The 12043-nt window shown below is 57.3% G+C and overlaps 1 protein-coding gene across 2 annotated transcripts in view; it reads left to right on the forward strand.

The window, feature by feature from the left end:
* The first annotated feature begins 5398 nt into the window (after positions 1 to 5398).
* The window catches only part of PCSK6 (proprotein convertase subtilisin/kexin type 6), a 36308-nt gene continuing 29663 nt past the window's right edge, over positions 5399 to 12043 (forward strand). For both annotated transcript variants that reach the window (XM_055716678.1, XM_055716679.1), the window contains exons 1-2: positions 5399 to 5625; positions 11821 to 11925. In XM_055716678.1, the coding sequence (XP_055572653.1) occupies positions 5407 to 5625; positions 11821 to 11925 (324 nt within the window). In that variant the 5' untranslated portion in view covers positions 5399 to 5406. The remainder of the gene's footprint in view (positions 5626 to 11820; positions 11926 to 12043) is intronic.

Here is a 12043-nt window from a genome sequence, read left to right on the forward strand (position 1 = left end):
TAAGGTGGGTGTTTCAGACACTTTGACACGGTTTCCCCGTGCCTGGGTTGTTGTGGCCAGGGCTGGGCACTGGCACGGAGCTGCCACTCGTCCCCCACCTCCCTGCACCTTCCTCCACCACATCCCCTCCTTCCTCTCCATCACAGCTGACGTCACTTCTTTGGTTTAAAAACAGTCTAATCCCGATTTAGGAAGGAAAGGAGAAAAGCAGACACAGTATTTTTCCATCGAGCACAAATCTCCTGGGAATTCACCCAGGGGTTTCCCAGCTGTGGCTGCTGAGGGGTGGCAGCAGCGGTGACATTGCCGGAGCCCGTGTGCTGCCCTGACACGTCAGCCGTGGGGATGCTGCTCCATGGTGACTCCAAATCTTATTTTCCGCTGGCAAGCTCCACGGGCAGCTCACTTGCATGCAGGATTTTACCATTAATACAATCAAAACTAAATTATCCAGTTGCTAGTGAGTCTGGGGTTATCGTAACACCTAAAAGGACAAGCAGATAAAAAAAAGAGATTGTTTGAGAGGCATGAAAATAAATGCAAAAATACCAATTTCACCCTCAGATTTACAGGAGCAGTGTCAGCAGCCAAGACCCCCGTGCTTTGCCATCGTTGCTGCATGTGCTGGGAGCAAGCTGGGGTGGCTGCAGGAGGATGCTGGAGGCATCCGGCTGCCAGACTGGTTTCAAGGCTGGTGTTAATGAACTGGTGTTAATGGGCTAGTGTTAATGGGCACCCTGATGGCGAGAGGCCGGGTTAGGCAGCGCTGGAGTGGTGCAGGGGCTGGAGCCAGAGCCAGGCGGGGTTTTTCCACATGGGCTTTAACTGGAGAGTGAAGAGTCAAGCTGCAGAGTAACTCCCTGCTGCAGACAAGATCATGAACCGCATCACTTTAATTATGCCAGTGCAAATTTCACTCATTTGGTTAAGCCTGGGAGCTACTGAAAGCTATTTCCAGGTGTGCTGGTTTAATTACCCCATGCCTTTTATTAACCGTCGCACGCAACCGCGTGGCCGGGGTTTGCCAGGCTCTCCGGCCGGGGCAGGTTTGCAGCCACCAGCATTGCAACGGCCCCGCTCATGCCTCTGCATGTCCCTGGGACACGCACACAGGCTCTGCGTGGGTCAGATAAATGGGTTTTAACCTGATTTTTACTGTAATCTCTGTGTTGACAGGCCCTCATCACGCAAAGGATAAAACTCCAGCTCCCATGGCCAGGGCTCTGTGGGGTGTCACCGGGCAGCTCTCACCGGCCACGCTGGGGGTCCGGCTGGACAAAGCTCCCCAGCCGGGTGGCCACCCTGTCCCGGCACCCCCATGAGCACCTCTGGGCTGTGTGTGTTTGCAAAACGGCTTTTGTTTGCTTAACTTCTTGCACTTCAGCATGCAGAGGCAGAGCTCCTGCTGCCCCGCTCCCTCTGTGTGCCCTGTGGCCGCAAGCAGGGACAGGGTGATGGTCCCGCTGCCCAGGGCGGGCAGCCCAGCGCCAACCCTGCCATCCCACCCCTGCAAAAAATAGCAGCTTTTGGGTGCTTTATTTGCACTTTCCTTTTCTGAACTTGCCTTAAAAAGATGCAGAAGGGCTCGGTTTTCAAAGAAATGGCATTTAAATGACGTTCTTCCCTGCTCATCCAGCTCTTAGCTGTAATCTTACTGCTGTACAAAGCAATGAGCGTGCGTGGTACGTGGTGGGATTTTAACTGTAATTCATGAGCAGATATAAAACTGCCAAGATTATTATAAATTTTATTCAGCAGAGTTTGAATGTTACTGGTTCAGCAGCGCCTCTTTCGATGCTGTCTTTGCGGCAGCTTCTGTTTAACCTCTTGGCTCACAAAATTTATTGCATCGCCAGAGTCTCGCAGTAATTCTCCAGATTTTCAAATGATCTCAAGAAAAGAGTTAAATCAGAGCTTCTGCCTTAGTCTGTGTTCATTGCAAAGCATGTGGGGCCAAAGTCTGGTTTTCCTGACACCCCTGGTAAATCCCGTGGGCTTGGACAGGATAATTGCCATCCAGGACATAAGGGGATAACGCTGAATTTCAAAATCATGCCAGTGGGAGAGGGGGCAGGAGCGGTGTGGGGACCGGGGGCACCAAAATGCAGGTCCCAGCATTGCAGCCAGCGCTCAGGCAAGGCTCTTACCCTGCCTGCTCCTGCAGGCTGAGCTGGGCACCACTGGCCCCCAGGCAGGGTACAAAATTTCACTGGTACCAGTAGCTACCGCCTGGACTGACACATAGGGAGTTGCAGCCGATGGCCTCGGCGTGGAAGGTTTGGGATGCACCGTGCTGCTGCGTTGTGGTGCCCATGGGGCCATCGGAGTGGAATGCAGAGTGCTCCCAGGCATGGATTCAGCCCGGTGCTCCTGAGATTTGACCATTTTTTCATCTCCTAACATAGAGGCAATGGAGTTTTGCATCCCCCCCCCGGCAACCCATTTCCCATCTTCACTGTCTTTGCCATCAGAAAGCTTTTCCCACCATCCAGCCCTAAACTCTCTCTGCCACCACTGGAGCCCATTCCCCCTTCTTTGCTCCCCATGGTGATATTTCTTCCCCCTTTGCAGCCCCTGCCGACAGCGGACAGCCCCCACAGACCTTCCCCAGTGAGGTGGATGTTGCGAGATGGAAGGAATGGGATTTGTTTCATCTATTCTCACCTTTCCTCTGGCTCTGCCCCGCTGCATCTCTCTTGAAGTGCATTGCACACACAGCACGCACAGCACCTGCCAGCCCTGCTCATCCGTCTCACGCACCTTAACCAATGGGAAACTCAAGGGAAAGCCCATAAACCAGATGGGAAGTGAGGACTGGATTCGCAGTGTGCTTGTACTAATGGAAACCATCCTTCACTGCTTGATCAGAAGAAATGGCCATGCACAAATCCATCACTTCTGCCCAGGCAGCACATGGGGCAGCCCCGTGAGGATGCATGGGATGATAAGCCCTAATGAGGGCATGTGGCTTGTGTCCCCACATGCCGTGGCTGATACCCACAGTGATTTCCATGAGCAACAGCTTATGGTGGGCTCAGAGAGTCACCAAACTCCCCTTTGCCTGTGGCAGCAAATTGTCCCATCCCCTGTGCCAGCGCAACGCACTCTGCACACAGAAACCCTCCAAATCCCCATTTCACTGATATTCCTAATTGCACAGGATGAGCCTGCTGCTGACATGGGGGTTCCCCCTGCCTCTGCCCCTCTCTGTGTATTTGCTGCCTGAGAATGGGCCAGATCCAGCCCAGCGCGGGAGCTGCCGGAGGATTTTGGCCCTGTCTGATGCAGAACAGGCTCCCCATAAATTTCCCTTGGTTTAATCTTGCTGCTGAGCTGGGGGGACATTCCTGTTAACTCAGGCTGTCACCAGCTCGCCTGCTCGCTGGCAGGGCTGGTACAAACCGATGGCGATGAGACTGATTTTCGCCTCCGGCTCTGGTGATGGGATGTACAATGAGCTCGGTATGCCTCTCCACCCACTCCGTGCTCCCTCCCTGCTGCTGGCATTGCTTTCTGATGCTCCCTTGCCCGGGGGCTGCACTGAGGTGGGTTTTGCAAAGCTGTTTGGAGCATAGGAAGGTGTTTGCATTCAGACGGGCAGGGCTGAGGGCAGCTGCATGGGCATCTTTTAAGTGCTTTTGTTGGCAGCCAGGGGTTGTGCCCCAAATACCTCTCAGATCTGTTCAGGGCCTGGAAAATAGACAACACTCACTCTGGGAATCACAGCTGCTCCAAGGACATCCCGGCCAGAGCCCGTGGTTGCAGCCGCAGCGCCTGGCACGGCTCAGCTCATCGCTGGGGCTGCAGGGCTGCGCGGGGGCACTGCTGAAGGTCTGATGTGATGTGAGTGAAGCTCTGACAGGATGCAAGCGACACTCTGATGTGATGTGAGTGAAGATGCGGTGCGATGCGAGTGAAACACAGCCTCATTTTGGGCAGTTGTCGGCTTTCTGCTGGCCTCTGCCTGCACTGGCAGGGCCGGCTGTGGAACAGAGCATCATTGACCCGCTCCTGAGCCCATCCTTTGTATGCATTGCCACCTTCTCCCTAACAAAGCCTATATTCTAAGATCCCACGAGCTTTCTGCTGTCCCTGAATGGCGTCTGTGGGAGGCAAAGACAATACTCCGGCCCTTTTGCCCCTGCCCACGCCTCTCCATGGTGTCCCTCAGGCCCACCACTGCCAGGCTTGCCTGGGGAGCCCTGCCCCCAAATCCTCCCCATCAGCCCTTCCCCTCTGAGCCCATGAGGAGCTGGCTGCCTCGGGGTGCTGGAGGAGTGCCTAGGGGGCTGGGGGCGGGGGAGGGGGGGGGGGCTGTGCTGGGGAGATGCCCAGGGGATATAGAGAACAGTGCTGGATGCTAGGGGGAGGTGCAGTGGGAAATGCCCGGGGGGGATAGTGCAGAGGGATGGGGGTGGGGGGAGGCCAGGAGGGATGTGGAGGGGAAGCAGGTAGGATGCCCAGGGGTCAGTGCCAGGAGGTTGCAGAGGGGCTGGGGAGGGGTAGAATCAGGTTGGCTGCCCAGGGGGGTCCAGGGGGCTACCTGGGGAGTGGAGGCAGGGCATGCATGAAGGGTGGGCTGAGGAGATGCAGAGGACATGTGGGGGGTCTGTATGGGGGGTGCATGAGGTTACCTGGGGAGCCAAGCTGGGAGGATGCATGAGGGGCTGCCTAGGGGGATGCAGGGGGGATGCCCGGGGGGATGCAGGGGCACAAAGGACAATGCAGGGGGGTTGCAGGGGGGTGTCCGGGGAGCAGCAGCAGGACACAATGGGAGGATTCAGGGGGGTACAAGGGGTTGTCCAGGGACATGCAGGGGGATGCAGAGGGGGTTCTGGGGAGCAGCACCGGGATGTGCAGGGGGGATGCAGGCAGATGCAGGGAGATTTCCGGGGACCTGCACGGCGGCATGCACGGGGAGGGGCGGGGGGACAGGAGGTTGTCCGAGAAGATGCAGGGGGGGATGCAGGGGGGTACAGGAGGTTGTCCGCAGGGATGCAGCGGGGTACACGAGGTGGCCGGGGGGGGATGCAGGGGGAGGCCGTGGGGCTGCCCAGGGACGTGCAAGGAGTTGTGCGGGGAGCGGCGCCGAGGCACGCAGGGGGCTGCAGGGGTGTGCGGGGGGGGGGTCGGGGGAGCAGCACCGGCGCGCAGGGGGGCCGGCGCTGGGGCCGGGGGGATGCCGGGCGGCCGGCAGCGGAGCCGGGGCACTGCCCGGGAGCCTGCCCGTCCTACGGGCGCCCGTTTTCCCGGCGCTGCCGCCCGGCCGGGCCCTCCCCGCCGCCTCCGCCAGCCCCCCCGCCCCCCCCCCCCCCCCGGAGCATCCCCCCGCCCCCGCCGGGCTCCGGGGCCGCTTTAAAAGGCGCAGCTCCCCGCTCCGCCCAGCTCGGCACCGCGGAGCGCACCATGCCCGCCGCAGCCGGCCCCGGCCCGGGGAGCGCGGCCGCCCCGCCGCCCGCCCGCCTCTGCCTGCTGGCCCTGGCGCTGCCGCTGGCGCTGGGGCGCGGGGCCGCGGCCGAGCCCGCCCGCACCGTCTACACCAACCACTGGGCCGTGCGGGTGCGGGGGGGCCCCGCCGAGGCCGCCCGCCTCGCCGCTGCCTACGGGTACATCAGCCTGGGGCAGGTAAGGGGCGGCGGGGGCGGGCAGGTGCTGGGGAGCGGGGGCTGCGGGGGGTCCCGGGAGCGGGGAGGCGGCGGGGGGGTCCCGGGAGCAGGAGCCTGCATGGAATCCCGGGGCGCTGCCGGCGGTCCTGGGACCGGAGAGGCGCCGGGGTTCCCGGGAGCAGGAGCCTGCCGGGGGTCCCGGGGAGCTGCCGGGAGTCCCGGGACCGGGGAGGCGCTGGGGTTCCGGAGGAGCTGCCGGGGGTCCCGGGAGCGGGAGCCGGGCCCCGGAGCGCCCGGGACGGGGCCGATGCGGCGGCGCCCCCCGCGGGTACCCTGCCCGCAGCCCGCTCCCGCACCGGCGGCGCGTTGCACAAGTTCCTCCCACCCCGGAAAGTTCCATCTGTGGATTTAACAAACTTTGGACTCTCTGGCCCGGCTTTATCGGAGATTTTGGGAACACGAAGAACTTTTGCTTTCAGTCCCCCGCAGCACGTGGGTGGCTCCAAGGCCACTTTTGTCCCGGCGGCTCCTTTTCCTCTCCATTACTTCGCCCGCTCTGCAGAGCCAGGTGTGGGCTGGTGTCCTCCAGCTCTCGCCTCCCGCACCACCCGGCTGCTCCGCACCGCTCCGCCTGGGCGGCACTGCAGGTTCCTTTCCTGCCCAAGGTGTCTCCTGGGCTATAAATTATAACCTTGCTTTATATCACAACCCTGCTTTTAAGTATAATTAAAGTCACGGGGTGCTGCGTAAGCAAATTTTCAGGGGGGGTGGGTGCTGATCAGGGACACTGGCTTCTGCACTGGTGTCTGTGACCTCCTGTGGGGGATAACCCCTCGTGTCCCACCCTCTGTCTCCTACCTGCTGTGCTTGGCCCTTGTCCCACCAAGGAGAAAATCACATTATTCAAATGCCTCTATCACAGGGCTGGGCGAATGTGGTTGTGCAACCCAAAGGGCTTTTCAGTGCTTATCCCTGTTCAGCCAGAGAATATCTTGATTGAGCTTCCCACTCTCCCGATTTGCATCAGCCTAACGTCAGCTCCTCGGTCAGGGTTTTGCTGTGTCCTTTCCCCACTGTTACATCTGCTCCCTCCTGGCATCCTGGCTTTCCTGAGCTTGTCCCCCGTGGCCCTTGGGCACAATGTGGCCCCGCTGGAGCATCCATCCCTTCCCCCGCCCCCCCCCCCCCCCGCCAGGCCTTTCCCGGGGCAGCCCGGCTGGAGACCAAGGGAAATATTTCTGTGGTTGCATCAGGGTGTTCCTGGCTCCCGCCTTTCCCGCGGATACTGGGAGCTCGTGCACCACTGGGGCTTCCCCAGCTGTTCTCAACACCCTGCCTTCAGCTCTCCAGCTCCCATGAGCCCCTTGGGCTTTTCCCACAGGAGCTTTTCCAGGGCTAAACTCTGAGGAACCACTTTCCCTGTGTGTGTGCACTTGTGGATGATGTTTGCTGCATTGTGCTCTGGGTTCATGGTGTGCCGAGCCCCGTGGGGGCCTGCGTGCCCTCAGCTTCCCCTGCCGCATCCTCTGCTTGTGGAGCTGCCAGGGACAGCGCTGTCCCTGGTGAGATGTGCCCTCCCAGGGGGCCTGATCCTGTGCAAAACCTGTTGGAAAACCCTGCCAAGGGCATGTCACCCTGCCCTGGGGAGATGTTTGGGTGGAGGCAAGTGCTAGAGTCCAACACGATGAGGGAGGAGGAGAGGGGACGGGTCACGGTGTGGCTCGGCTGGGTGCAAGGGAGGCTCAGCCCTGCACTGGTGGCTTGTGACTTCTTTTCCTCCAAGATGCAATTCCAGGGACTGTTGACATGCTCCTGGCTGGGAAGAGCATCACTGGGATTTGCAGCTTGTGTGTCTGCCCCATACCCAAGCTGTCCCCAAGTGTTCCTGTGCCCAACCCATGCACCAAGACACTCTTAAGTCCTTCTGGGTCATGGCAGTGCGACATTTCCCCAAGGGAATCATTTGTGTCAACTTTTATTTAAGTGAAGCAAACAATTAAACAAAAGGAAAAGCTTTTACACCCCCAGACGCCTGCTCGTTCCTCCCTGCTGGTCTTTGTTTGCTGTGCTGTGCTGGGGCGAGCTGGGACAGGCCCTGGCCGAGGGCTGTGTGGTCCTGGTGCCCTGGGCAGTGCCTTCCCCACTGTCCTGGGGGTGGTGATGAGTCTGTTCCTATCCCAGTAGCAGGATTTACACGAATTTTCCCCTGTGTGGTGTCCAACACTAAGTTTTGGGAAGGCTTGCACCTCCTCAGCAGTCTCACCTGCAGTGCAGGAGGCAGACAGGATTCATTTTGGGCTGGAATTGGAGCTTTCCTGGATTCCAAGGGATGCCGGAGGAATGGTGCCCTCGCAGCCCTGGGCTCAGTCCTTACTGGGCTGAATCCCACTGTGATTATTGAATGATGTTCCCAAAGGCAGGAGCTCAGTGGCTGGAGCCCTTGTCCCCAGTGGGTACGGGTGGTGTCCCCAGGAGGGGAGCAGTCATGGCCTCCCTGACTGGCTCCATCCTGGAGGGCACCAGTGCCGATGCAGCTGTGCTTTGCAGGAATGGGGTGGTGTGGGTGAGATGCTGGAGGACTTTGCTATGATGGGGAGTGAAGGAACAGGCTCAGCAATGCTCTGACTGGCTCTAGTGCTGCCCTCTGTAGCGTCCGGCTCCCCAAAATCTCTCCTTTGCCATGTCTCTAGCTGCAAGTGATCCTGAACCTGCTCAAAATACTAATGGCTGTTAATGAGGCAGGGCAGGCACTGTCTTTGGCACTGGGGGAGCTGGGTGATGCTGCAGGAGCATCTCCTGGGTGCCTCTCCCTGCCCCAGTGCCACCTGTGGAGGGCTTACAGGTGGTACCAGGATTTGGGGGAAAAGGGAAATGGAAAATTCGGGTCTGGGAGGTGGTCACACTTCTTGCAGTCTTAATACTGTTAATAACAGTGTTTATAGAGTAATCCCTGTTGGCAAGGGTCGCTGGTTCAACCCCCCAGTTAACTCTGAGGCTAAATCAGGCTGCTCAGAGCCTCAGCTAGGTGAGATTTGAAGCTCTCCAAGGATGGAGATCCCACCACCTCCACAGGTCTGTGTGTGACCACCCTACCCAAAGAATTACTCTCTTTATACCCAAATAGGATTTCTCCCCTTGCAACTTGCCTCATCGTTTTGCAGTGCATCTCCATCTCCCCCTAACCACCCGAGTACCGCAGGGGCTACAAATAGCTCCTTCAGCTTCAAGCTCTTCCCCATTTGGACAGATGACATTGGCAAACGTGATTTTCTGGAAGTGGAGCCATCGACACCCTCAGCATAGTGAGGATGGCTTTGCAGGGTGCGAAACGTGTTCACGTTGCTTCTGGCTTGCTCCACCTGCAGCCCAGCTGAGCAGGGCAACACAGCCAGGGCTTCCTCTGCCTCAGTTAGAGAGGGGGAAGAAAACCTCCTCGTTTTTGTTGAGGTACATATTCAAATTGCCTTGAAATCTCAAATTTCTCCTGGAACTTCAGCCCAAAACTGTGAATCAATTGGGGAAAATTAGAATTGACTCTTGTGGAAATGAGAACCTCCTGTGCACATTCTTGGCAGAAGTTAGATGTCTGAAAAATCAAGGTTGATCTTTGTAAATGCAGTTGGGGAGGGAACAAGCTTGTCTGGAGCTGCTCAGCATGGTCTCCTGGGCTGCGGTGGGTGGGCTTTGTAACCGCAGTTGGTGGCAACCTGGACTAGCTCCTCTGTGGTGGAGCTGGGACTTTTCAGCACGAGCCACTGGCTGCTCAGAGGCTGAGGGGTGTGATTGCTCAGCTGGCCAGGAAAAGTCAGCCCTTGGTAAAGTCCTGCTACTTGCCTCTTGGGTGCTCCACTGGGTTCTCCGGCATCCCCATCACTGTGGCCGTGGGGTTGTGGTCTTGCTGGTGCTGGATGCAAGAGAAAACCCAGCTCTCCTGGGCGTCTCTGGTACTCCCATCCCCAGGGGTGGCATTGCAGAGCCCTCACTGAGCTGACTGACCTCAAGGAGGAAAACAAATGCTTTTCCTTTAAAAAATCATATGGCATTTTAAAATTTTTCTCCTTAGAATACCTTAGGTGGAAAGGGGCCTCTGGAGGTCGCAGGGTCCCACCTCTGCCCCGAGTAGGGCTGGCTTTTGAGTTAGCCCCAACAAGAGAAGGTTTTTCTTACTTTTTTCCTTCCATAAGTCCCAGGAGGATAAAGAACCTGGGGCACAGGGTGCTTTTCCTGCTGCTCTGGCCACATATCCCCAGAGCCTGGGATGGGGTCATCACCGTCCCCATCCTCTTACCGATTTGCATCGCATGGTAAGTTTGTATTTATTTCTGAAAAGCCCCGTGCCCATGCCGATGGGGAACAGCTTCTTCAGCTGATGCTTGTTTACAGAGTGTGATCCTGTTATGATGAGTGCCGGAGGGACCGGACATGAGAATAAACTCATTATTATAAACCTGCAAACTGCAGGCTGAGCCGGGGGTGCAGAGCTGAACCACCCGGGCTGCCGGATTGGGATTTCCAGGCAGAGCGAGCAAGAAGCAGGGTAGCCTTGCACAAGTTTTCCCTAAAATATAGGGAAGTTGGAGCAACCTCCTTCCCCTTCCTAAGTATAAGTGGATTTGAGGAATGGATTTTAAAAGCCAAATGCATATTGCAATGATCAACCACTTTGCATGTAGATGTTAAAGGAAAATGCCTAGCTATGCTGTAATGCAAAGAAAAAGGCAGGGAGGGGGGGAGTTTTAAATGAACTTGAGTGGAAACAAATTATGAAAATCACACTAACAGCAGTAAAGTCAATGAAACGACATTATGGCATAAAAGGCAGAGCAAAGCTAATTAAATATTTAATGCTTGTAAGAGGTAGTGGCACATCTCAAGGTACTAAATGTGATAAAGATGTTAGTAGTTGTCATCATCTGCCTCAGTATCTGGTTTGGACAAACCTGTTTGCTCCCCACTGTCCCAGTCTGGCCTCAGGGATGTCACCCCGGCTCTTGGGTAGCAGAGGGGGGCTCGTAGCGTGGCTCAGCCCTGGTCCTGGGAGCCAGGTGTAGGGACTGCTGCTAGCTCCCTGCAGCATCCAGCTCCTGGCCATGGGACAGGGTTTCCTGGGAAAGAAAACAAACCTCAGGGAAAAGGGAATTTATAGAAGAGACTCGGCTTGTAGTGAAATTGTGTGACCTGGGAGCTGCGTGTCAGTGAGTGCAGCTTTTGGGTCATTCCCATCCCTACGGCTGTGACTCCCTGTGGGATGCTCATCATGTGGTGCCTGACTGAGATAGCCTGGCTCCTTGTGTACCCCCAGGACTTTATCCATGTTTTTGGGATGGAAAAAGAGGAGTTGCAGCATCTCCAGCTGCCGGGATGAGAGGGCTGGAAGCAGTGCAGCCACCCTGGGGCTTGGCAGGGTGGTGTGGCTGGCATGGTGTATTGATGCAAATGTGGGATGTTTCAGCGCTGTGCAAGAAAAAAACAGGGCAAAAACTTGTAAAAGAGGAGCGTGGGGCTTCCAGAGCTGGAGAGAGCCAGTGGGGCTGCCTTTCCCAGTCGCCTTTGCTCCTGGGCTGCACTTACTGCTGGAGAGGGGCTCTAGGCTGGGGCATGTGTTATACATCCCTTGGAGGGGGTAGTTGGTTTGCTTGGAGAGTTGTGGGTTTTTTTTATTTTTGTTTCCTCCTGCTGCCATCCCTGACTCCAGGCTAAGCACACTGCTGTCCTGTCCTTCCCAGGAGCATCCCAGGGCTAGCAGGAATTGCATTCACTTCTCTTTACGGGGCTGTTCTTGCTGCTGGGGCGAAGCTGGAGAGTCGGGTGGGGAAAGGCAGCATGATGAGGCACAGCTCCCCCGGCTCCGCCACAGCTGCTGAGCTCATTTTTAGCTCATTATTTCTGCTTGGAAGCTGATGGAAGGCAGTTTGCAAAGATGCGTTTAATGGGTGAAAATTCATAAAAATGTTTTCCGGGCTCTGTTGTGCTGGTGCAGCATCCAGCCACCAGCGCTGTTTGCCACGGTGGTGGCACGGGGGTTACTGCCAGCATCCCACATCCCTTCCCTGAACCCTGGCTGTGCCAGGGAGCTTTGTATGAGCAAGGGATTGCGGTGTGGGGCACAGCTGCATTGGTGCACAAAGGGGATGCTGCCAGCACTGAAATGAGGGGCACCACAGGAAAACCTCGTTTTATTTTATTTTTTTACAAAACCCTTCTCTTTTTGCAGATCGGGAGCTTGGAAAACTACTATCACTTTCACCACAGCAAGACGTTTAAGCGTTCGACGCTGAGCAGCCGGGGACCACACAACTTCCTCCGCATGGACCCCAAGGTACGGGGCCGGGCAGCCTGGGGTCCCCCTGCCTCTGTGGGTGCTGGCAGGATGGGGGTCCCCACTTCCCCCTGGAGGAGTCTGTTGGCTTGGTCTGGGTCAAGCGTGAGCCCAGGCA

Source organism: Falco cherrug, chromosome 7 (assembly GCF_023634085.1).
Source record: "Falco cherrug isolate bFalChe1 chromosome 7, bFalChe1.pri, whole genome shotgun sequence".
NCBI classification, from domain to species: Eukaryota; Metazoa; Chordata; class Aves; order Falconiformes; family Falconidae; genus Falco; species Falco cherrug.